Source organism: Oryctolagus cuniculus, chromosome 9, assembly GCF_964237555.1.
Source record: "Oryctolagus cuniculus chromosome 9, mOryCun1.1, whole genome shotgun sequence".
NCBI classification, from domain to species: Eukaryota; Metazoa; Chordata; class Mammalia; order Lagomorpha; family Leporidae; genus Oryctolagus; species Oryctolagus cuniculus.
The window spans coordinates 103392586-103417643 of NC_091440.1; the positions used below are offsets into that span (position 1 = coordinate 103392586).

Consider the following 25058-nt stretch of genomic DNA (forward strand, 5'->3'; position numbering starts at 1 on the left):
AGGGCCCACGTTTGTCAGGAAGAGCACAGGAGAGGGAGGATGCTTGGCTGGGGTGGTGGCAGCGGCGTCCATGGCTGAGAGGGAATCTGAGGTTATGGCCCCTGGGGGCGGCCCGGGCTTTGGTGGACCCCCGCTTGGGAGAAGGCGGGATCCCTGGGCTGCACTGGACTTTCTGTCAGTGATTGAACATCCTGCAGAGGGCGGATGCCTCCTGCATGTGGACCAAGAGGCCTGGAAACCCTCGACCCAGCTGCCTGCCTGGAGGGGAGGGGCCGGCCCATGTCCCGCTGTGGAGAGGTGAGGGCAGCGGGGCTGTCTCCTGGGTCGGGGGGTAGGGGAGCTCAGGTAGTTTCCCTGCATCCAGGCTTTTGTGTGTATGAGTCGGCATCAGATAGCCTGCCTGTCCCACAGCCAGACTTTGTGATCTGGCCCCACTGCCAGTGGGGGCAGCATTGGCCAGCTTGGCAGGGGCCGGGCGTGCACCTGTCATTCTGACAGTGTCCACTAGGTGGCAACCTCAGACGGCAGTGAGAAGTAAGGAAGCTTGGTGTGTGTGTGTGTGTGTGTGTGTGTGTGTGTGTGTGTGAAAGAACCTGACTGTGGCAGGGCCTTGGTAGGAGGGGTGTTTTATAGCCCCTCTTTGTTCCTTTCTAGTTGCCGTCTCCCCTCCTGGCTGCCAAGCTCGTTGTCTTCCAAGAATGGTGGGCTCAGGAGGTCAGGGCTGCTCAGGCTGGTGGCCCCACCCAGTCCCCTTGCTGGGCAGTCTCTTCTGTCCATCAGCTGGGCTGTGAGGGGCTCGGGAGCACCTCCTGCTGTCAGGGAAACTGGTGTTAACACACATGTGTGCATATGTGCACACGCACAGTGAACACATGTATACAATACAGATTCATGTACAGACACACGTGGAGACATACAATGAACACACGTACACACATACACATAAGCTCACAGGCACACAGAGATGCACACACATCCACACACAAAGACACCCCACCCAAGGCACACAGAGATGCACACACATATGTGCACACCCACATACATGTACACACAAGCATATCCACATACAATTTTAGCCTTTGGACCTTGACGTGGAAGCCCCATGTCTAGCCCAGATGGCCCCTGTTCTGGGGTCTTGTTGGGTTCCAAGCCCTGGGGACTCAGGCTTGCCTGGAGTGGAGCAGATCACATGGGAGTCTCCTCCCGGCCTTCCCCATCCTCCTCACCCTCGCCCAGGTAATGCTGGAGCCAGGGTGCCACGGTCCCTTCACCTGGGGGTGACCTTGGCCTCTTGTAGACCGCCCAGGGCCTGGCCAGGTGACAGCAGGTGTCTGGGACTGCCTCCTGGTGTCGGGACAGAAGCAGCTCTACTGTCGGGGTCCTAGTGGGTTTGGCTCTTCCTGAACCTGCTGGGGACTGGGGCTCCCAGTGTTCCCCCTCTGCTCTGGCCTCAGCAGACCTGAGGAGTACACCAAGCTCACACGAGTAGCTCCCTGGGGGGCCGAGGGCAGGGAAGCAGAGCACACCCGGGAGAGGGTGTTGGGGAGGAGAGGGCAGCATGGCTTAAACCCCTGCTCCTGTGCAGGGGTTGGCTCTCACCTCCAGGGCACTCCACACCCATTTTATTAGATGCAGTGTCCCTTCTCTGTAATAAACAAACTGTATGCTCAGTGAAGAACATTTGGAATATTTTAAAAACCAAAAAAAAAAAAAATCCAGTGATAAAATCTCCCACTCACTCCCTTATCCCAGCCTCTCCTCTGAAAGCAACTTCTGTCTTTCCTTGGAGTGTGGTTATCTAGGTGCATGGTTGGGACCATGTATGTGTATCCTTTTCCTCCCTGTTTTAAAGGTGACCAGCATAAGTCGTTCTCACATTCGAGTAGCTTGTTCTGATCGCTTCATAGGATTTCAGTGCCTGGGGATTCCTGCGTGAGTTCAGTCATTTTCCTGTTATGCAACACTTGATTGCTTCTGTTCTTTGGCCTTAAGGCATTTTTTTCATGACTCCCTGTCGGTAACTTTGTTTTCTTTGGGGACGGCTTTCACATGCCATGGCTGGGTCTACAGAAGTGTACATTTCAGGGGCTCCGGCCAGGGTTACCTCAGTGCCCGCTGTCCCAGCAGGACACGAGACGGCACTGGGCAGCCTGTGTCTTCAGTTGATGGTAACTGACTGTGTTTGCTGAGCCCCAGCCTGGGCCAGGGTTCCCGGGGCTATGCCTGGAGCTGTCCAGGCAGGCTCAAGCCCTCAATGACGCTGCCCCAGAGGGCCTTAGGATCAGTCCCGTGGCCACTGAGGTGTCGGGCTTCTCTCCCCTTAGGTCCGGCATGAGAACAAGTGTGTGGCCCTGGAGAGATGTCCCTGCTTCCACCAGGGCAGAGAGTACGCCCCCGGAGAGACAGTGAAGATGGACTGCAACACATGGTGAGGCTTGGGGAGGCGCTTGGCTGGGGCTGTGCCCTGGGGCAGACCCCTGTGGCCCCGGCCCCCGTGCGGGCCTGGGCGCTCTCCTCCTTGTCTCAGAGCCTGTGTTTCTCCGTCTGTGGGACAGGCAGGATCTCATCATGCACTGACCCTCTCCCAGCCCTGCAGCACATAAAGGCCCCTGCCCAGTGCCAATCACAGCCCATGTGACCAGGCCGTCCAGGGTGTGGGGCCAGGAAGGGCCTCTGCTGGCCCTGGGGTGCCCTAAGCAGATGTGAGTGTGCACAGCAGCTGGCTCCTTCTCCTTTTTCGTTTTCTGTGCTGCGTATAACCCCGGGCCCTGCCCACTCACCCCACACAGCTTTACAAAGCGGCCACAGGGGCCGGCATTGTGGCATAGTGGGTGAAGCCACCGCCTGTGATGGCAGCATCCCTTATGGGCGCTGGTTTGAGTCCTGGCTGCTCCAGTTCTGATCCAGCTCCCTGCTCATGCACCTGCGGAACCACCTTGAACAGCCCCTTCCCTCCTTTGCCTCAGTCTCCCCCATGAGCCAGGCAGTGACAAGTCTTCCCTCTCTCCTGCTGGGCCCTGTGTTGGGCTCCTAGGGGCTCCAGAACCTCTGCTTCTTGAGGCTTCCTGGAGGTGGCCCTGGGAGTCCTCGAAGTTGCTTCACTGCCTCCTTGCTCCCCGGTATGCAAAGCAGTCCTCAGACCCCGGCGCCCACCCCATGGTCACCCCTGCCGTCTCTCTTCCTAGCGTCTGTCGGGACCGGAAGTGGAACTGCACAGCCCATGTGTGTGACGCCACGTGCTCCACCATTGGCATGGCTCACTACCTCACCTTTGACGGGCTCAAGTACTTGTTCCCTGGGGAGTGCCAGTACGTCCTTGCACAGGTGAGGCTGAGGGAGGGGCGGGGAGCTGCTGGCTGCAGTCTGGGGGGACACAGTGGTGGGCTCTGCCGTCCCGTCCGCGGGAAGAACCCCGGCTCTGGGTTTTGCTGGACTGAGTTTCTGAGCTGCTGCACTGACGACGCCCCCTGGGAAGGAAGCATCTGGAGAGGTGGGGGCTGTCTGTTTCCCTTCTGCTCGCCAGGGGCCTTGTGAGAGCTGCACAGAGCTGGCTCCTACTGCTGCTGCAGGTGCTGGGGGCGTGGCTACTGTCAGTCCAAGGTTACACCACGACGGACTTGGGAAACTGCACCTGTTCCTTTCGTAGACATGACCTCCGTCAGGAGGCATGGTTTGGGGAGCGGGTCTGGGCTGGATTTCAGCCCCCACTGCCCTCCCTGCTGGCACCATGTGTAGTGACCAGCGTGCAGGGCCCTGGGCAGTGACCCTGGACAGTGTGTACTTGAAGGCATCCCTAGCCCAGAGCTCCTCCCGCATTCTCCACCATCTTTGCTGGGAGAAGCGGGTCACAGGAAGGTCACTCCGCCCAGGAATTCCCAGCTGGCGAGGGGGACATGGGCCCCTGCTCAGGTTCATGGACTCCTGCACATTTCTCTCACTGGTTGACATGAGTGTTTTCATCTGTATTACACAGGTGTGGGCTCAGGAGGAGGAGTGGGCGGGGGCTGGCATGGCCAGAAGGCAGGACCACAGACCCCTAGGTGCAGAGCATGGCAGGAGCAGGTGGGGCCAGCAGCAGCCCAGCTAGCCGGGTCCCTCACCCAGCCTAGTCGGGCCAGGTGCAGAGGCAGGGTGGTAGGGAAACCATGGGCTTGGGGTGTGGGCCCCTCCAAGGCTGTCCCCATATTACATCTGGAAGCCTGGCCTTTGGCTGCCCGGCTGCCCCTCCGGCTCATGGCAGAGACAGGATGACACCAGCTTCCCAGCTCAGCTCCCAGGCCAGCTTCAAATCCGAGTGTTGAGCACCAGCAAGGAGCTCAGTGTCCTGAGAAGCAGCAGGGAATGGCTCTTCCCCTGTCCAGGGGACTGGCCCTGCTGTCCCCTGCCATCCCCTGCTGTCCCCTCCACATGCTTTGTCCCACACCCCACCCCCCCGCCCCAATGCCTTGCTTCTACCCTCTATTGACAGGTGGTATCAGACTTACCTCTCCTTTGGAAAAACCTCAGCTGGTGGCAAGGACCAGTAGGGCACTTGTTCCCTCTTTTAACCTTCAAATCCTGTTAACTTAACACAAACCCACTTAACCTGGCAATCCCATTCAGCTGACTGATCTTCCTCTTAGAGAGTGGAAGACCATGTTGGTGTGCATCCATGTGCGTGTGTATGGGTGTATGTGTACAAGGGGTCTCCAAACAGCTCATGGAAAACGTTATGAAAACATTATGCATGGATTCTAATTTTTTTGCACCAAAATAAACATCTTATGCCATCTTCTCAGGAACTTTTGGAAGTACTCTTGCGTGTGTGTATCTATTATGTGTGGGCACATGCATGTGTATGTGTACACGCACATGTGTGTGCATACATGTGAGCAGGGAATGCATGTAATGTATGCACGCGTGTATATGTATGTGTGTATGTGCACGTGGATGCATACATGTACAGATGTGTGCACTCTGTGTGTGAATGCACAAATATGTGTATGTGTGTACATGTATTTTTCCCAAGAAACCTTTTATTTAAAATATACAAACTTCATGCATTTCATAAACACAGTTTTAGGAACGCGATGACTCTTCCCATCATACCCGCCCTCCTACCTACTCTCCCACCCTTCTTCCTCCTCCCTCTCCTATTTCCATTCTTATATTTTACTAAAATCTATCTTCAATTAACTTTACATGCAGAAGATTAACTCTATACTAAGTAAAGAGTTTAACAAATAGTATAAAAAATGTTCCTCAACAGTTTCTTGATTTCTCTTTTGATTGCTTCTATGACCCACTGTTCATCCAGGAGCATGTTGTTCAATCTCCATGTATTTGCATATGTTATAGAGATTCTTGAGTTGTTGATTTCCAGTTTCATTCCACTGTGGTTAGAGAAGATGCATGGTATGATTTCATTTTTAAAAACTTTCTGAGACTTGCTTTATGGTCTAGCCTGTGGTCTAGACCTAGAGAAAGTTCCATGCACTGGTGAGAAGAATATGTATTCTGCAACTGTAGGATGAAAAGTTCTGTAGATCTCTGTTAGGTCCATTTGGTCTATGGTATCAATTAACTGTTGTTTTCTTGCCGATTTTCTGTCTGGTTGCTTTGTCCATTGCTGAAAGCGGGGTACTGAAGTCCCCCATTACTACTACATGGGAGTCCATGTCTCCCTTTGGATCCATTGACATTTCTTTTAAATAGCCAGGTGTGCTTTAATTAGGTGTGTGTACATTTATAATAGTGACATCTTCCTGTTGAATTGATCCCTTAATCATTACGTAGTGCCCTTCTTTGTCTCTTTTAACAGCTTTTCTGTTAAAGTCTGTTTTGTCTGATATTAGGATGGCTACATCAGCTCTTTTTTGTTTCTGTTAGCATGGAATATCTTTTTTCATCCTTTTACTTTTTTTTTTTTTTTGACAGGCATAGTGGACAGTGAGAGAGAGAGAGAGAAAGGTCTTCCTTTTTGCCATTGGTTCACCCTCCAATGGCCGCCGTGGCCAGTGCACCACGCTGATCCGAAGGCAGGAGCCAGGTGCTTCTTCTGGTCTCCCATGGGGTGCAGGCCCAAGGACTTGGGCCATCCTCCACTGCACTCCCGGGCCATAGCAGAGAGCTGGCCTGGAAGAGGGGCAACTGGGACAGATTCTGGCGCCCCGACCGGGACTAGAACCTGGTATGCCGGCACCGCAAGGCGGAGGATTAGCCTATTGAGCCACGGCGCCAGCTCATCCTTTTACTTTTAGTCTGTGTGTATCTTTGATGGTGAGATGTGTTTTTTGGAGGCAGCAAATAGATGGATTTATTTTTTAATACATTCTGCCAGTCTGTGTCTTTTAATTGGAGAGTTGAGGCCATTTACATTCAAGGTGACTGTTGCTGAGTGAGGACTTGGCCTTGCCATTTTTTCCATAAATATTTCTATTATTTACCTTGGATTTCCTTCTTACTTTTACTGGGAAATTTTCTGCCTTCATCTTTCATAGTGATGACCATGTTTCTGTGTTTCTGTGTGTAGTACATCCTTGAGCATCTTTTGTAAGACTGGATGAATGGTGACAAATTCTTTCAATTTCTGTTTGTTATGGAAGGTCCTTATTTCATCTTATTCATAAATGAGAGCTTTGCAGGGTACAGTATTCTGGGTTGACAGTTTTTTTTCTCTTGAGATTTGGAATATATCTCGCCATTCTCTCCTGGCCTATAGGGTTTCTGATGAGAAGTCAGCTGTGAGTCCAATTGGAGATCCTCTGAAAGTAATCTGGCATTACTCTTGAGCACATTTTAGAATCTTTATGTTTGACTGTGGAGGGTTTGATTACAATGTGTCATGGTGAAGATCTTTTCTGGTCATGTCTATTAGGAGTTCTATGTGCTTCCTGTACTTGGATGTCCCTTTCTTTCTCTAAATTAGGGAAGTTTTCTGTAATTATTTCACTAAATGTCCTTCTAATAATTTTTCTCTTTCCACACCTTCAGGAACTCCTAAGACCCTCATGTTGCATCGTTTGATGGTATCCCATAAATCTCCAACACTGTTTTATAGTTTCTTCTTCTTCTTCTTCTTCTTCTTCTTCTTCTTCTTCTTCTTCTTCTTCTTCTTCTTCTTCTTCTTCTTCTTCTTCTTCTCCTTCTTCTCCTTCTTCTCCTTCTTCTCCTTCTTCTCCTTCTTCTCCTTCTTCTCCTTCTTCTCCTTCTTCTCCTTCTTCTCCTTCGACTGTGAAATTTCCAGAGATTTGTCTTCTAACTCGGATATTCTTTATTCTGCCTCATTGAGTTTGTTGTTAAGGCTTTCCACTGCATTTTTATTTGATCTATTGAATTCTTCATTTCCAATATTTCATTTTGATTTCTCTTCAAAAATCTCGGTTTCATTGGAGAAATGTTCGTTCATGTCATGTATGGATTTCCTTAATTCATGGATTTGCTTCTGATTACTTCTAAACAATCCTACAATCAATTCCCTTTCTGACATTTCTTCAGTCTCTCCATTTTCACATTCCAGCATTGAAGTGTTGCTGTGTTCCTATGGAGATGTCATGTTGTCTTCCTTATTCTTGTTTCTTGAATTGCTGTGATTATTTTTAGGCATTTGTGGGGATACTTTGTTTTTGTTTTTAAGCCCTGTGATGGTGTTTATCTTTCGACTGTGCCTCTGTGGATTAGTGGAGTGTCTGCTCTCTCAGTGAATATTCTGAGGCGTGTGCTGGGTGTGGACAGGCAGCTCCATTCAGTGCTCCAGGGTGAGGGAAGTGTCCAAGAGGACACCAACATTGGCTGTGATATATCTCCCTTTTTTTTAATATCAGAGGGGACATTTAGTGTGCTCTGTTAGCCTAGTCTCATGCTCACCTCCTCTCCTCCAAGGAGGCCAATGCCTGGGCGCTAGCCCTAGTGGGTACAATATTTGCACTGTGACAAGAACCATACAAAGGATCCGCGCAGTCCTCAGTGTGAGCATGGATTCTGCAGCAGTGACCCTCACCAGGGAATCAAGGAGCCCGAGCATGTGGAGCCACCCATAGTGACTGCCCAAAGACCCAGGCAACCCTTCACCCTCACACGCAGCCACAGTGTTTTCACAGTCCCAGCACACTAGGCTCCCACAGTCAGGGCACCCAGACCCTGTCAATTCTCCCAGCCAGACTCAGGTGTCTCCTCTAGGCCTGTTGCTGGGCACACAGACATGGGCTGGTGCAGCTGTTAGTATGTCCAAGATGACACCCTCTCCCTCTTGGCTAGTTTCAGGACGCAGGTGCAGAGTGGTCAGGGAGAGAGAAATGTGTGCCATTTTCCCTCTAGTTTGGTAGTTATTCTGTCCTCCACAGGGCTCCAAGCCGGACTTAGGCCAGGGTCTTCCCATAGCTTTAACGCCAGTGGCTTGGGCTGCTGCAGTCTGGTCTCACCTCACTCTCCAAGACCAGTGCTGAGGCTCTGGGCTGCTGGGGTCTTGAGTTGTGCACCTTCACTCCCTCCATGTAGGTCCGCAGTGTCCCTCTAGTCTGCAGGGAGTTTCCTCTGCCGTTTTCTCCCTAACTCTTCCCTGAGATTGCACTCTGTCCATGTTTTTTTAAACTATTTTCCCCTAGATTAGAGCAGTGAGCTCCCTCCCTATTCCACCATCTTGGTCTACCCTTGATTAGTTCTTCTGTATGTCCATGTATATGTATTGTGCATACATGTGGGTGCATTAAATGTGTGTGCATATGTATCTGTTGTATGTATATGTGCATAAGTGTGCATGTAACTACTGCATGTGTATGTGCATGTGTGTGCCTGTGTGTATATGTGCGTGTATCTGTTGTACGTGTGTGTATGTATCTATTATATGTGTGTGTTTATCAGAGTGGTGATTTACTCAGCGTTACCCTTTAAGTGGCAGAACCAAGACTCATGTCTCATTTTTCCAAGCTGAGTGTTTTCTCCTTCTCCATCACACCACAGGAGTAGCTACTACAGGGGAGGTATTTTTGTTTAATTTTTCATATCGTGGACCAACAAGAGGGCAGTGTTCCTTTATCCTTTATAAACAACTGGGCACGGTAGCCCAGGACCTGGGTTACAGTGCAGAGGGAACCAACCAGAATTTAGAGCCACCTGATGCCTTGTGGTCAAACTGTTCTAATTATCTGGGTGGTCCCACGAGCTAACAGGCTCTGGGCAGGAGCTTTTCTCTGATGTGCCTGTCAAAGCACAGCACCTGACGCTTCCCCTGCTTCTCCACCTTGTGTTCCTTACGACCCCCACTGACCACAGGCACCTGGTCTGTCTGTAGTGCTTGGGGAGGACACACCTGTCTAGGGAGCTCACCTGGGCATGTCTCTCCTCTTTGTCTCTTCTCTCTCTCTCTCCTCCTGCACCCACAGACACAGACATGGTCACATCCTGTAATCCAAGGCTTCAGACTCCAATATTCTGGCCCTGGGGGAGGAAGCAGGGGTAATATTTCTCTCCTGGTACCCCTCTCTCCCTAGGATTACTGTGGCGGCAACACTGGCACCTTTCGGATCCTGGTGCGGAATGAGGGGTGTGGCTACCCCTCGGTGACGTGCAGGAAGCGGGTCACCATCCTGGTGGAAGGAGGGGAGATTGAGCTGTTTGACGGGGAGGTAAGTGCCAGCCTCGTCCCCTTCAGCCTCGCAGCCCCCTCCCCCCACTTGCTGAGAGCGTTTATGAAGTATGTGTTTTGCATGCATGTGAATGGCATCATGTGCAGCCATTGTGGAGCGTGAGGCTGAGGCATAGCACTGGCCTTGACACAGTCTATGAGAAGAACAACTGGTAGACAAATATAGATAACACAGTTCTATTTTAGTCAAAGTGTAGATACTGAGCATGATGATGTCTGTGTAAGCACAGGACCCCTGGAGGTGACTGGAGCTTGGAGCTGGGAGGGCCATCCATTTTGCATACATTGTCCCCTCCTTACCAATGGTAAATCTGATCCAGGACCTCCAGTGTGTGCCTGGAACTGTGGATAATGCTGATTCTTGAATATTCTGTATTTTTTCTTATACATATCCATATATACCTAGAATAAAGTTTAGTTTATCAGTTATGCACAGTAAGAGATTAACACCCATAACTAATAAGAGGATAGAGCATTTGTAGTGATAAACTCTAATAAAAGTTATTTACACTTATCAATTGATCATTTCTGGAATTTTCCATCTAATATTTTCAGGCTGTGGTTGACCACAGGTAACTGAAACAGTAGGAAGCAAAGCCACGGATCAGGGCTGCTGGGAGGGGCTGCTCCTGTGCACGTGTGTGCATGGGTTTGAAAATTTTTTGCATTCAAATAAGCTTATCACTCAATTCCATTTTCCTGTGAGCTTTTTGGAGGGTCCTTATATATTATTTCCAAGTGACGGGGGAATTTTACTTGTATGCTTGTCAGTTCTTGTTAGATAAATACTTTTGAAGGAGCTCAAAGGAGAAGTAGACAAATCGGTCTCTGTGTACTGAGAGGGTAAGAAGTGGTTTTCAGAAGGGGATGCCAGCATCTCCTTGGCGAGTCCATTTAAAATGCCCATGTTGGGGCTCTGTGCTGAGAGGCTCACTTAGTGCCTGGGGAGGCCCTGCATTTAGAGGGACAGCTCTGGCCTGGGCGTTCAGCCCGATGGTAAGGTGCTTCTGTCCCACAGTGGAGTCCCCAGGCTCTATTCTTGGCTCTGGCTCCTGACTCCAGCTTCCTGCTCATGCAGACCCTGGGAGGCAACAGCTCCAGACCCTGCTCAAGAAGCTGTTGGCTTCCTGCTGCTGCTCATGTGGGAAACTCAGAGTGTGTCCCCAGGGGTGAGGGTGGATACTCACTAGCTGTTGAAGGTATTTGGGAACAAACCAGTGGATAGCATGTATTCTCTCTGTCTCAAATAAATAAATAAATTGTACAGTGGCAAGCCACTTGTAGGTCACAGTTTTGGTTCAGCCAGCCTGGCTACACATGGTGCTGGGGAGAGACGTCTGGGGGCACACCTGGTCTGGGATCGTCATGTTCTCAGCCTGCATTCCTGCCTTCTGGCAGCTGCCCACCGCTGGTGCAGGGGCTGGGAGGTGAATTCTTCACCACTAAGGCAGAACTCTGCTGAGCAAAGGCGCCCCTTGACTGGGGTCCGCAGCAGCCCCACTTCACAGGGCAGCTCTGTGTAGCCCAGGACGGTGGTGACGTTGAAGAGGAGGTAATCTGATGTGTGCGGATAAATTCCCGCATGTGACCAGCTCTGCCTGTGGTTATGTTACCCGGGCGAGGACCCCTGTGAAGGGGCGGCCGTTCTTAGCAGCAGCCTTGCTCTCCTGAATTAGGAAGTCAGCCAAGGGCACAGAAACAGGCTCTGAGGGTTCAGCACTTGATTTGGCCAAGTCCTGGGCTCAGGTCGCCCTTCCAGAAACTGCGATCTGTGTTGCTGCTGCTTTTTTTTTTTTTTTTTTTTTTTTTTTTTTTGACAGGCAGAGTGGACAGTGAGAGAGAGAGAGACAGAGAGAAAGGTCTTCCTTTGCCATTGGTTCACCCTCCAATGGCCGCCGTGGCTGGCGCGCTGCAGCCGGCGCACTGCGCTGATCCGAAGGCAGGAGCCAGGTGCTTCTCCTGGCCATCCTCCACTGCACTCCCTGGCCACAGCAGAGAGCTGGCCTGGAAGAGGGGCAACTGGGACAGAATCCAGCGCCCTGACCGGGACTAGAACCCGGTGTGCTGGTGCCGCTAGGCAGAGGATTAGCCTGTTGAGCCGTGGCGCTGGCGCTGTGGCTTCTTGCTCCCAACCCCACTGTCTCGGTTCCCCTTCAGCTGTGACCACTGACGACAGCGACTCAGGAATGGGAGGTGGTGGGACGAGGATGGTGAGAGTGTAGAGGTCATTTCTATAAAGGTATAGGTTTCATTTTGAAAAAAAAAAAAAGCAATCATTTATCGTGTTTCTTAGAGAGAGAGAGAAAGCAGAGAGAGCTCCCTCTCATCCTCTGGTTCACTCCCTGAATGTCCATAATAGCTGGGGCCGGGCTGGGAGCTGGGATCCCAGGCCAGGTCTCCCGTGTGCGTGGCAGGGACCTCTCTGAACCATCACCGGCTGCCTCCTGATGTCTGCCCTGGTAGGAAGCTGGAATCTGGAGTGGAGCCGGCATTCCACACCAGGTGCTCTGAAATGGGACGGGGGCTCCCTAACTGGCGTCTTCACACTGAGTCAAATGCCTGCCCCCAAGGGCTAGGTCTGTAAATCACCTGACCAAGGGATGTGTAAGATCATTGCCACATGAAACACCTCCCAAGGAGACTGCCGGACTTCATGGCCAAGGTCAAACTGCCACTTCCTGTGAGTTGGGGGCTGACCTGCTGGCTGGTTTTGTTTTCGATCTCATCCTTCTGACCTCACTGCCGTCTCTGTTGTCATCTCTGGGTCACGGGTGCTTGGCAAGGTAGGCGACGAGATGGATGCAGAAATGCCCAGGCTTGGTGCTGGCCCACAGGGCAAGCTCTCAGCGAATGGGCAGGTGAGGTGTGCACCTGTACCGGTAGGCGGTGGGCACAGGTGGGCAGCTGTGTGGCAGAGGGAGGGTCTGGCTGCTCCCGCCTGCCCTCACCTTCCCTGTTCTCTCGCCTCCTCTGCTTCAGGTGAATGTGAAGAGGCCGCTGAAGGAGGACACGCACTTTGAGGTGGTGGAATCCGGCCGCTACGTGTTCCTGCTGCTGGGTGGAGCCCTGTCCGTAGTGTGGGACCGCCGCCTGGGCGTCTCCGTGGTCCTGAAGCAGACCTACCAGGTCAGCGGGCTGTCACTTGTCACTCCTCGGGCAGGCACCTCTTGGGTCGGGGCCATCCTGTGCCCCGGCCTCCCTCCCCGCACAGGTGTGTCTGTGGACTCACAGAGGCAGGCCGCCCGCGGGAAGGGGGAAGGGTTAGGGTCCCTTGGCAGGCCTTGCTGGGCGTGCCGTTTATGCCCACAAAGGGAGGGAGTTAGGTATGAGGCGATGTGCGCTTCCCTTTAGGTTTTCTCCCTAAGGAGGGACCCTGCACGGTGTTCTCCTGACACTGCAGAGGATTCTGGGGGGTTGTCTTGCCCCCGAGCTGTACGCCGGCACGATTTGAGAGCTGCTTGTTAACCTGCCTCTGAGAAATGTCACGATCTCGGGCCAGGGCCCAACAGTTTGCTGGGACTTTAACGATTTCTCTGGGTGGTGTGCACAAGACAAGTGGCTCCGTGGGCTATGGGGCTGATTCAGATTCCCAGGCGTTGCCCACGACGCCATCCATCTTCCATTGCTGTGTCACCCTCCTCCCTTCTGTGGCAGGTGTTAACAGCTCAAGCAATCATTTATTCCACAAATACTGACTTCCGGGGATAGTTCCAGTGTGGTCCCAGGTGCTGAGGATACCACAGAGAAAGAATCAGACACCTGGTTCTATTTTTAACCCTTGCGTTCTGTGCTGCTGTAACAAATTACTTTGAAGTTAGCGGCTTCAAACCGTCACATACATTCCTCATTGATGGTTCTGCAGGTTAGACATCTAAAATCACCCGGCAGGGCTGCCTTCCTCCTGGGGACGCCGGGGGCAGATCTGTTCCTTGCCTTGTCCACTTCCTGGAGGCTGCCTGCTCTCCTTGGCTTGCGGCCTCACCGTCCCTTTCAAAGCCAGCAGTGTAGCATCTTTCCATCTATCCCGGCCTGTGTCTGTCTCATCACCTTTGCCACTCAGGCTTCTCCTGCCTGCTCATCAGACCCTGTGATTACATGGGGCCCGGCTGGTTATCCCAGGATCATCTCCCTACAGCTCGCAACCTTAACCCAGTCCCAGCGGCAAAGTCCCTGTGGCCATGGGTGTTTATCCGTTATCTGTCGCAGTAACAAAATACTGCGTGGCTGGGAACTTTATAGAGAAAAGAGGTTTTCCTAGCTGGCTGTGTCATGGTATGAGGGATAAACAGAAAGAGAAATGGCCGTGTGAAGACATGATCACATGGCCAGATGGCCAGATGGGAGGCCAAAGGCATTCAGGGGCCAGGCATGCCCTTTCCACAACAACCCCCTTTTGTGGGAAATCTGTGAGAGCTTCAAAGGGCAGCGCCCCCAGTGACCTCATCACCTCCCACCTCTTAAAGGTTCCGCCACCTCTCAACGTTGCCACACCAGAACCACGCTTCTAGCACACAGAGTGTTGGGGGAGGAACTCAAACCATGGTTCTGGGGGTCAGGACACGGCTGCCTTTGAGGACACTGTCTGGCCTCCTGTAACCTTGGGGAAAATCATAGTCTGGTGGGGATGTGGTTTAAGATAGATTGATGTGATGAGACCTGTCTGAAGTGGTGACATCTGAGCAGAGTCCCCAGGGAAGGGAAAGAGTGAGCCCTGCAAGTACCCAGGGAGAGATGGGCCAGCACACGCAGAGGCCCTGACATGCCAGGTTTTCAGACAAGGAGGCCAGGATGGCTGCAGAGGTGGGATGGGGGTGAGTGGTAGTTCATGAGGGCAGGGAGCAAGGCAGTGGCCACACCAGGGGAGCTATTAAATCCTGTAAAGATGCTTCATTTTTCTATCCAACTGTGAGAATATCCTTCTTAAATGTTTCTCTGTAACGTATACTCATTGCACCAAAGCCAATTTTTTCCCTGCTTATTGAAGCAAAATAGAATTCAGCATTTCTCTGTCCCAGGACAGGGCTGTTAGGTATCCTGTAAAAACTGTAGCACCTTTTCTTTCCCAGGCTGAGCGCCTCCAGTTCTTCCCATCGTTTTTTACCTGGTGGCTTTCACTCATTTAGCCATCAGCACATTTAGCACCTGTTCCCTATGGAGTTGAATAAGGTCCAGCTTCCCCAGGGACCTTTTTTTTTTATTATTTATTTATTTATTTATTTTTGACAGGCAGAGTGGACAGTGAGAGAGAGAGACAGAGAAAAAGGTCTTCCTTTGCCGTTGGTTCACCCTCCAATGGCCACCACGGCCGGTGTGCTGCGGCCGGTGTACCGCGCTGATCCAGTGGCAGGAGCCAGGTACTTATCCTGGTCTCCCATGGGGTGCAGGGCCCAAGCACTTGGGCCATCCTCCACTGCACTCCCTGGCCACAGCAGAGAGCTGGCCTGGAAGAGGGGCAACCGGGACAGAATCCGGCGCCCCGACCGGGACTAGAACCTGGTGTGCTGGCGCTGCAAGGCGGAGGATTAGCCTAGTGAGCCGTGGCGCCGGACCCCCAGTGACATTTGTGAACAGTTCTGAGCAGCCTGCCCCAACATGTTGTAGTTCTCCAGGTAAGGGACTCTCCTGTCCACAGCCGTGGGGGACTGTAATGTCCCCTCCCTGGACCCCTGCACTCCCACTGATGGGACAACTGAGCCAGCTCAGACCCTTGCTGGGGAGCTCATGGCTATCACACGGGCTTCCAGGGCCAAGGCTGCCCAGTTCCCATCTCTGTCCTTAGCCTCTCTTTGTTTCCTTGACTTTAAGATACCGTCATGGAGGAAACTGAGGACAAGGCCCTGGGGAGGGAAGCACCTGCCGCTCACCCTCATCCTCCTCTGCTCTGCCTCCCTCTCCACCCCACTCCTCCTCCTGCTCCTAGGTCCACCCCACATCCTCTGCTGCGCGGATCCGCCTCCTTCCCCCGAAGCGGAGGGCGTGCCCCCGGGGTTGGCAGGGCTCACTCTCTCCCCTTGTGTGTCTCCAGGATCAAGTGTGTGGCCTGTGTGGGAATTTCGATGGCGTCCAGAACAATGACTTCACCAGCAGCAACCTCCAAGTGGAGGATGATCCCGTGGCCTTCGGGAACTCCTGGAAAGTGAACTCGCAGTGTGCGGACACCACAAAAGTACGTTGGGGGTCTCTGCGTGGTCAGAGACCTGGTCCTGGGAATGGCTCCCACCCGCAGCTTGCGGCGGGCGCTGCAGGGGGTGGGCGGCCTGGGGGTGGGGGAGCCTCCCGAGTGCTTCCGGGTCGAGTCGCCCCAGCCCGACTGCCCGGCCGCTGCCCTATCTGTATGCTCTTGCGCCGTTCCCCAGGTGCTGCTGGACTTGTCGCCTGTCACCTGCCGCGACAATGTCGTGAAGCAGACGCTGGTGGATTCCTCCTGTAGGATTCTTACTAGTCACATCTTCCACGACTGCAACAAGCTGGTGAGGGCCTGGAGGGCGCCGGGAGGCGGGATGGTGCTGAGGGCCGGCCCAGGGGCTCGGATGCGCCTGTGCGAGCAGAACGCTGACGTGGGCTTCCGCGGGGCAGCGCTGCAGTCCTTTCTAGGCTGCGGGGCCGGACACCAAGGGGAGAGGCCACAGCTCTGGGGAGAGCCCCGCCCGGCAAGGCGGTTCCCTTGTACACAGGAAGTGACTGCTGGCGGCATCCGCCCATGCTTCTCTTTCGGCCTCAATCTTGGGGTTTGCTCCCTTTTGCATTCTCCCTCTCCCCACCAGAGCTAGGGCTTCCTTTGCCTGGTATTATTCGAGTCTCCACACCTGAGAACCTTTCCCCACAACCCCTTTACTTTATTACTATTACTATTCTAAATTTAAAAAGATTTATTTGAAAGAGAGAGAGGGAGAGATATCTTACATCTGCTGGTTCACTCCCCACATAGCCAAAATGCACAGCGCTGGGCCAGGCCAAAGCCAGTAGCCTGGAACTCCATCCAGGTCTCCCACGTGGGTGGCAGGGACCCAAGTACTTGGGCCGTCTTCTGCTGCTTTCCCAGGTGCATCAGCAGGGAGCTGGATTGGAAATGAAGCAGCCGGGACTCAAACCAGTGCCCATATGAGATGACAGCATCGCAGGCTGTGGCTTTACCTGCTGCGCCACAGTGCCAGCCCCCTTTATCAATCTGTTAAAGACTTATTGATTTGAAATGCAGAGCGATTTGTATATCACTGAAAGAGAGAGAGAGAGAGAGAGAGAGAGGGAGGGAGAGAGAGATATTGAGATTTCATCCACTGGTTGCAACAGCAGATCTGAGTTAGGCATTAAGCCAGGAGCATGGAACTCCATCTGAATCTCCCAAGTGGGTTACAGGGGTCCAAGTACTTGGGACGTCTTCTGCTGCTTCTGCAGGAGCATTAGTAGGGAGGTGGAATAGCTGGGATTCAAACTGACACTTCGATGTAGGATGCCAGCATTCCAAGTGTCAGCTTAACCCGTGCCATGACCCTCACCCCTTCTAAACCCCTTTAGTGTCCAGTTTTTTTTTTAAAGATTTATTTATTTTATTTGAAAGTCGGAGGTACACAGAGAAAGAAGGAGAGGCAAAGGCAGAGAGAGAGAGAGAGAAAGAGAGAGAGAGAGGTCTTCCATCTGCTGTTTCACTCCCCAGTTGGCCACAACGGCCGGAGCTGCGCCGATTCGAAACCAGGAGCCAGGAGCTTCCTCCAGGTCTCCCACGTGGGTGCAGAGGCTCAAGGACTTAGGCCATCTTCTACTGCTTTCCCAAGGCCACAGCAGAGAGCTGGATTGGAAGTGGAGTAGCCGGGTCTCGAACCGGTGCCCTTATGGGATGCTGGCACTGCAGGTGGCAGCTTTACCTGCTGTGCCACAGCGTCGGCCTCAAGTTCTTTTTTTTTTTTTTTAAGATTTATTTATTTATTTATTTGAAAGAGTTAGAGAGGCGGGGGGTGGGGGGTGGGGGGAGGGAGAGAGGTCTTCTACCTGCTGGTTCACTCCCCAAATGGCTGCAACAGCCAGAGCTGGGCCAATCTAAAGCCAGGAGCCAGGAGCAGGGGCCCAAGCATTTGTGCCATCTTCCACTGCTTCCCCAGGCCATGGCAGAGAGCTGGATCAGAGGTAGAACAGCCGGGACTAGAACCGGCACCCATATGAGATGCCAGGGCCGCAGGTGGCAGCTTCACCTGCTATGCCACGGTATAGCCCAGTTCTTGTTTCACAGAAACTCTTTCTTAATCTTAGTTCCAGGGACTCTGAGCCCTCATTTGAAGGCTCCATTTTGTGTCTTTATCTCAGACGAGAAGGAGGAATTCCCCATAGTTAAATGCAGTTCTCTGTCTTCTTCTGTATGCATGTGTGTGTCCCTGAGTGCATGGGTGCGTGTGCCCGGGTATGTATATTACACACATGCGCACAGCTGTGTCCATGCACGTTGTGTGTGTGTGTTGGGGGGGCTGGTTAAACTCAGGCATCCAGTTTCTCTCTCCCTCCACCCAGTGGTTTTCAGTTCCTGGGGGCTTCAAAGGATACTGAGGTTTCTCGTATTTGCTGCAAACCACGGGCGTCTGAGGTGGGAGAGTGAAGACAGGAGTCACGGACGGGAGTCAAGGCTCTCTTGGAAACGGCACCCACTGGCTGTGTCTGCATTCATTTCTATCACGATGACCCTGACTCGGGCCTGTGTGTCGCAGCTCGTTTCAGGGGCGGGAAGCGGGGGGATGTGGTTGGTGTGATGGAACAGGAATGGTGGGTGGGCTCCCCCGCCGTCTGTGTGGATTTGTTGTCCAGGGTGCTGCCCCGTAGCTCCTCAGCAGGCTCACTAGCTAGGTGGATGGATGGATAGAGGGCTCGTTCTTTTGAAAAATCCGTGGGCATGTCATATTGTAAAGACCAGCAACACTGCCATCTTCAGTATTTCTTGCTGGAATTAGAAGCTAGGATTCTTGCCACCCAGTCCCTCTTAGGGGCCAGTGGCTTACTTTCCTCCTTCCACCCGGGAGTTCCCTTATCCTCAACGTTCCCTCCAGAACGTTCTACCCAGACCCAGAGCTCTAGGCCCAGGCCACCCGAGGTTTCTTTTGCAGGTGGACCCTGAGCCGTACCTGGACGTCTGCATTTACGACACCTGCTCCTGTGAGTCTATTGGTGACTGTGTCTGCTTCTGTGACACCATTGCTGCCTACGCCCAGGTGTGTGCCCAGCACGGGAATGTGGTGAACTGGAGGACCGCCACGTTGTGCCGTGAGTCCTGACCCCTCTTGGCGACGGACACTCTCCCCTCCCCGCGTGCATCTGGAAGATTTGTGGGTTGCAGGAGGGCGCCTTTGTGGGGGAGACGAGAGAGCTCTAGTATGGGAATGCATGACCAAGGACCAAAGCAAGTTGACACACAGACTTGCATGGGGAGTTCACATGATGGGCAAGGAGGGATGTGGATTTGAGACTTCAGAGCAAGGAGACTTTTCTTCAGGAGAAATTCTGAAAAGGAGACGGAGACAACTTACGGATGAGGAAGACGAGGTCAGTGTAGTAGACACTGTTTTGTTTCCCGGCTTGAGGGATCAACTCGTACGTATAGGTAGAATTTTCCTTCCTTGGGTGTAAACAACTTAATAGTTTTATTTGTTTCTCATTTTAAAATGTTTATTTATTTATTTGAAAGGCAAAGTTAGAGAGACAGACAGAGAGGGAGAAAGAGAGAGAGATCTTCCACTGGTTCACTCCCCAAATGGCTATAATGGTGGGGGCTGGACCAGGTTGAAGCCAAGAGCCTGGAACTCCATCCTGGTCTACCACGTGTGTGGCAGAGGCCCAAGGACTTGGGCCATCTTCCAGTGCTTTCCCAGGCTCATTAGTAGGAGGTAGATTGGGAATGGAGCAGCTGTGATTTCAAACAGTGCCCATATGGGATGCTGGTGTTGCAGGCAGCAGCTTAACCTGCTGTGTCACAGGCTGGCCCTGTGCCTTAGTATTTTTATATAGAAAAGTGAATCAGAACCACTAAGTTCCTGCTTTAGATTTAAGTCTCTGATGTGAGTGACTCCTGTGGCCCTTTATTCTCCAGCATGGACCACTCCCACCCTGCCCCCATCACCACCGTGAGTCTCCCCAGGGACTCTCTGGCACCTTTGCTGTGGTCTCAGCTTCCCGGGTTGCACAGAACTGCCTGGTGCTGTCACTCATGGCCTTGTCTTCTGTCCACACAGCCCAGAGCTGCGAGGAGAGGAATGTCCGGGAGAGTGGGTATGAGTGCGAGTGGCGCTACAACAGCTGTGCACCTGCCTGCCCTGTCACGTGCCAGCACCCGGAGCCTCTGGCCTGTCCTGTGCAGTGTGTGGAGGGCTGCCATGCGTACTGCCCTCCAGGTGAGCGCTGTCTCTGGATGGGGCGGGCTGGGGGGATGGGCAGGTTGTTAGGAACTGTGCTTCCGGGTCCTTCTTCATCTCAGCTAACTCCCCACGGTGCTCTGGCCCCAGCCCTGCAGCCCTACAGCACGGTCTGTTTCCATGAGCCAGGCTGGCTGATTTCTGTCTAGCTAGCTCCCAGGAAACACTTCTTGCCTGTGTATGGCTTTATGATTGGGAGCAGAACTTTCCACAGTGATGGGAATGTTCTGTTGACTACAGTGGCAGCCAGCGTGTATCTGAGTGAATTTATGTATTGGATTTCACTTCATTTAAATTTAAGTATCACATTGGAGAGTGCAGCTCTGAGGTCAATGCATGCATTCTTCGGGAAACCAAGATTCTTAGAGAAACGGTTTTCCCTGGTCCCAAGGCTTGGGGGGAGGTGAGATGGGGTGAAGGAACCCCCTGTCACTTTTTCAGAGAGGTAAATCGAGGCACAGAGCGGGAAGGCTGCTCCCTGGGGGGTGGGCTGCCCACTGGACAGGCGGTGCCGTTCGGGACAGGTGAGCCCTGGGCTCCTGACGAGGGCTTTGTCGTGCAGGGAAGATCCTGGATGAACTGCTGCAGACCTGCATCGACCCCCAGGACTGCCCCGTGTGTGAGGTGGCTGGCCGGCGCCTGGCCTCGGGAAAGAAAGTCACCTTGAACCCTGGTGACCCTGCGCACTGCCAGATTTGGTAAAACAAGATCCTGGGGGGCTTGGAGTGATGAACCTTTTAAAAAATTATGTATTCAGTTTTTATTCATTTTAAAGGCAGAGTGGGGGTAGGAGACAGAGAGAGGGGGGGGGGGATTGGGAGACCTTCCAATCACTCGTTCCCTCTCCAGATGCCCACAATAACCAGAGTTGAGCCAGGCTGAAGCTGGGAGCCTGGGACTCCATCTAGGTCTTTTATGTGGGTGGCAGGGGCCCAAGTACTTGAGCCACCACCTGCTGCCTCCCAGGGTCTTTGTTAGCAGGAAGCTGGAATCCCAAGCCAGAGGTGGAACTTGAACCCAGGCACTCCTCTCTAGGATCTGGGTGTCCCAAGTGGTGTCTTAGGCGCTGTGTCAGTGCCTGCCCTTGGCATGGTAAGTCTAATAGTGTTCTTTTAGGGCTGCCTGGAGACAGGTTTTGGGGAAAGCTTTCTAGTTATGTGATTTGAGAGGCTGGATTTATTTATTTTGTTTGTTAATGAAGTAATGAATGAGCTTAGTTCATTGTTTGACTTGTTTCTAGGGTTTGATTCTCTTTCTTTAAGACCTGTGTTCCCCAAACATATTTCTTAAGAGGTTGTTAAGAGAACTTTACCTTTCCTCACAAAAGGTGGGGTCCCTGGAAGTCAGCTGTCTTTTTGTGGGGCTGGGAATTCAGGGAGGAAAGTGAGGTGGAGCCCTGACCCCTCCGTCTAGCGCAGGCATCTTGGGGGCCACAGTTGAGTCCAGCAGGCTTGGCTTTCACAGCGGGGAGGGAGGACACGCGTTGCTGTGCCCCTGGGCCCTCGCTGGAATTGCTTCTGGGAAGCCGGCCTGTGGGGAGGGGAGAGGAGGTCCTGAGAGTGAGCACCGAGCTTTGTGAAGTCCTGTGCACAAGTGGGGAACATTTATTAAAACGTTGATCTATTCAACACCACTCCCTGACACCGATGAAGCCTTCTGGGAGCTTGAACTTGAGAACTGAACTTGGCTGGGGAGGGGGCTGTGGTCACAGCGGCCAGAGCCAGATCCTGCCGCCACCATCTGTACAAACAAGAGTGAACACTGCCCGGGGTGAGTTTCCTAGCAAACACAGGAAACTAGAAAGTATGTCACTCACGCACTGTTACCCAGGAATGGAAGCAATAAATCGTGTGGATCATGAGGAAGTTGGAATTAACTTCCCAGTACGACCCTGCCTGCCCACCCTCCCTATGCAGAAACAGAAACTGTGAGCAATGAGTGGTGGTGGGGGGAGGGGCTGTGAGGCTTCCAGAGCCCTTCCTACCTCCTCCTGCAGGCATGCCGGGAGGGGCAGCCATCAGGCCCTTGCTGAGCCCTTGAACAGGGCATGGGTAGTGGTTTCACAGCAGCTGGGATATCCCCTGGCCGGCCAGCCACAGAGGACAGCTCCCAGGGTTCAGGGCATGGCTGCCTTCTCGGCATTACTGGGAGTGCTGAGGTCAAGTTGCCTTGGAGGCCAGGGCACCAACAGGAGAAGGCCCTGGTCTGTGTAGGTGTCCACCGTGTGGCGACTGGGTCTCAGCTACGGTCTGCCATTCCCTGCCAGGTCCCAGGACATTGGTGAAAAGCTGGAGTGACCCTAAGAGCCTGCACATTTTCCTGGTGCTGTGGGAATTTGCGTATGGGGCAGTGGCACTACTACAGGCTTAGGGCTGGTGAGGACCTGAGACACGATAGATGCTCACTGAGCTCCTGCGTCTGTCAGAGGAATGAATGCAGGAGCCGACGTCTTTTGCTCCATCAAACACCGTGGAGATCCTCGTCTGTTTCTCCCAAGGGCTTTGTTCTGCTAGAGAAAGCTGACATCTTTGAACCTTTATTCTTTCTGCAATGTTTCTGCTCCAGTTTTTCTTCTCTCTTTTTAGGGCCCAGCACATTCAACATCATTCAAACAAGCTTTAGTGTTTATCTTCAATAGAACACTTACAAGTCCTGGTCAGTGAGGCCGGCGCCGCGGCTCACTAGGCTAATCCTCCGCCTAGCGGCGCCGGCACACCGGGTTCTAGTCCCGGTCGGGGTGCCGGATTCTGTCCCGGTTGTCCCTCTTCCAGGCCAGCTCTCTGCTGTGGCCAGGGAGTGCAGTGGAGGATGGCCCAGGTGCTTGGGCCCTGCACCCCATGGGAGACCAGGAAAAGCACCTGGCTCCTGGCTCCTGCCATCGGATCAGCGCCGTGCGCCGGCCGCAGTGCGCCGGCCGCGGCGGCCATTGGAGGGTGAACCAACGGCAAAGGAAGACCTTTCTCTCTGTCTCTCTCTCTCACTGTCCACTCTGCCTGTCAAAAAAAAAAAAAAAAAAAAAAAAAAAAAAAAAAAAAAAAAAACAAGTCCTGGTCAGTGACAACATTTTAGGACAGTGTTTGTCCTAGGAGGTACTTGTAAGGAGGTTTATATATAATAATTATATATTTGTGTTGCTAGAGACATAGGCCTAGGACAACACACCCTGAGATGGGCTAATGCCTTGGCTTCTGGACTCAAGGGAAGCCTGTGTGTGTGTGTGTGTGCACATGCATGTTTGTATACAAGTGTGTATGCTTGTGTGTGTATGGGCATGCGTGTGTGTGTGTTTGTGTGCTATTGTATGGACATGTGTGTGCATGTCTATGGACATGTGTGTGTTTATGTGTGTGTGTGTGTCTGTGTGTGAGACCACCTGGGAACAGATGTCATAAAATGACATCTTATTTGGGTGGGGCGTGTTTCACTGGAGTTCCAATTCAAGTGCACCAGGCAGGCAGTTCTATGGGAACAGGTGCAGAAGTCCCACCATGGAGGGCTGAGAAGTGCTCTTAGATTGTTCCAGAACCATTTTGCTTTCTTCCCTGCTCTGTTGCAGTCACTGTGAGGGGGTCAACCTCACCTGCAAAGCCTGCCAGGAACCGGGAGGCATGGTGGTACCCCCTACAGATGCCCCAGCCAGGCCCACCATCCCATATGTGGAGGACACCCCCGAGCCGCCCCTGCACGACTTCTACTGCAGCAAGCTGCTGGACCTCGTCTTCCTGCTGGACGGCTCAGCCCAGCTGTCGGAGGCGGAGTTCGGGGTGCTGAAGGCCTTTGTGGTGAGCGTGATGGAGCGGCTGCACATCTCGCAGAAGCGCATCCGCGTGGCCGTGGTGGAGTACCACGACGGCTCCCACTCCTACATCAGCCTCAAGGATCGCAAGCGGCCCTCCGAGCTGCGCCGCATCGCCAGCCAGGTGAAATATGCGGGCGGCCCGGTGGCCTCGACCAGCGAGGTCTTGAAGTACACGCTCTTCCATATCTTCAGCAATGTGGACCGGCCCGAAGCCTCCCGCATTGCCCTGCTCCTGTCTGCCAGCCAGGAGACCCCGCGCATGGTCCGCAACTTGGTCCGCTACGCCCAGGGCCTGAAGAAGGAGAAAGTCATTGTGATTCCAGTGGGCATCGGGCCACATGTCAGCCTCAGGCAGATCCACCTCATTGAGAAGCAGGCCCCCGAGAACAAGGCCTTCGTGCTGAGTGGTGTGGATGAGCTGGAGCAGCGGAGGGATGAGATTATCAACTACCTCTGCGACCTGGCCCCTGAGGCCCCTGTTCCTACTCAGCGCCCGCCCACAGCCCGTGTCACCGTGAGCCCAGGGCAGTTGGGGGTCTCGCCCCAGGGCCCCAAGCGGCGCTCCATGGTTCTGGATGTGGTGTTTGTCCTGGAAGGGTCAGACGAAGTCGGGGAGGCCAACTTCAACAAGAGCAAGGCGTTCGTGGAGGAGGTGATCCGGCGCATGGACGTGGGCCCCGGCAGCATCCACGTCACGGTGCTGCAGTACTCGTACGTGGTGACCGTGGAGTACACCTTCAGCGAGCCACAGTCCAAGGACGACATCCTGCGACACGTGCGAGAGATCCGCTACCAGGGTGGCAACAGGACCAACACGGGGCTGGCCCTGCAGTACCTCTCTGAGCACAGCTTCACCACCAGCCAGGGCGACCGGGAGCAGGCCCCGAACCTGGTCTACATGGTCACAGGAAATCCTGCCTCTGACGAGATCAAGCGACTGCCTGGCGACATCCAGCTGGTGCCCATTGGAGTGGGCCCCCATGCCGATGTGCAGGAGCTGGAGAGGATCGGCTGGCCCAATGCCCCCATCCTCATCCAGGACTTCGAGAAGCTCCCCCGAGAGGCTCCTGACCTGGTGCTGCAGAGGTGCTGCTCCGGAGCGGGGCTGCAGCTCCCCACCCTCTCCCCTGCCCCTGGTAGGCTGGTGCCCGTGTACGTGTGGGAGGGCTGAGGGGCCGTGGCACTGTATGTGAGGCTGTGATACGGCTCTCGGGGCCTCCTCCCTGCTCCCTGTGCTCGGTCAAACCCG

General features: G+C 53.4%; 1 protein-coding gene across 1 annotated transcript in view; it reads left to right on the forward strand.

The window, feature by feature from the left end:
• The window catches only part of VWF (von Willebrand factor), a 157963-nt gene that overhangs the window by 67909 nt on the left and 64996 nt on the right, over positions 1 to 25058 (forward strand). The window contains 10 exon segments of the mRNA NM_001329088.1: positions 2325 to 2428; positions 3186 to 3324; positions 9468 to 9602; positions 12602 to 12748; positions 15648 to 15788; positions 15979 to 16092; positions 18709 to 18865; positions 19831 to 19989; positions 20573 to 20708; positions 23567 to 24945. Coding sequence (NP_001316017.1) covers positions 2325 to 2428; positions 3186 to 3324; positions 9468 to 9602; positions 12602 to 12748; positions 15648 to 15788; positions 15979 to 16092; positions 18709 to 18865; positions 19831 to 19989; positions 20573 to 20708; positions 23567 to 24945 — 2611 coding nt within the window.